This window comes from Eurypyga helias, unplaced genomic scaffold (genome assembly GCF_000690775.1).
Source record: "Eurypyga helias isolate BGI_N326 unplaced genomic scaffold, ASM69077v1 scaffold28655, whole genome shotgun sequence".
Lineage (NCBI taxonomy): Eukaryota > Metazoa > Chordata > Aves > Eurypygiformes > Eurypygidae > Eurypyga > Eurypyga helias.
In genome coordinates this window covers 848-1424 of record NW_010249929.1, presented here as the reverse complement: position 1 = coordinate 1424, position 577 = coordinate 848, and the positions used below count along the sequence as shown (strand labels likewise).

General features: G+C 62.9%; 1 protein-coding gene across 1 annotated transcript in view; it reads right to left on the bottom strand.

Moving 5' to 3' along the window:
* Window positions 1-577, bottom strand: part of LOC104509565 (fibrous sheath CABYR-binding protein-like) — a gene marked incomplete at both ends in the record, with an annotated part of 3096 nt that overhangs the window by 1676 nt on the left and 843 nt on the right. Inside the window, one exon of the mRNA XM_010151541.1 lies at window positions 222-575. Within this exon, the coding sequence (XP_010149843.1) occupies window positions 222-575 (354 nt within the window). The remainder of the gene's footprint in view (window positions 1-221; window positions 576-577) is intronic.

The window sequence follows — 577 nt, the reverse complement described above, 5'->3', positions numbered from 1 at the left end:
CTGGATCATCCCCTGGCTCTCGGCATCTTCATCGTCTTCCCGGGTTTCCTGCAGCTCTGCTGGAAACATGCCTTCTCTCTCCTCGCTTCCCAGCTCTTCGGCACTTGGGGTGTCATCTGCCCAGGCTGCCTCTTCTGTCCCCAGAGCCCCCTCTGTGTCCTCTGCTGTCACCTCCCAGTCCTCTGGATGAGGCTTTTGGCTGCTGCCATCATCCCTCCTACCCCAGGGCTCCTCTCCCAGCTCCGGCTCCAGCTCCTGCTCCAGCACCTCTTCTGCAAAGCCATTTTCCTGCAGGTCCCCGAGCTCCTCCTGGGCTCCGCTCTCCTGCCCCAGGGCTTCAGATCCCGCAGCCTCTCCTGCCCAGGGGTCTTCTCCCAGTGCCTCCCCACTGCCCCCTCCCTCTTCTCCCTCACCTGGGTTCTCCTCTCCCATGGCATCTTCTCCAGCCTCCGATGAAACCTCTTCTGCTGGGATGGCCTCATGGATGCTCAAAGGCTCCTGCTCTGGGCATGTCTCTGGCTCTGGGTACGTCTCCGGCTCTGGGCACGTCTCTGGCGACGTCTCCGGCTCCGGGCCT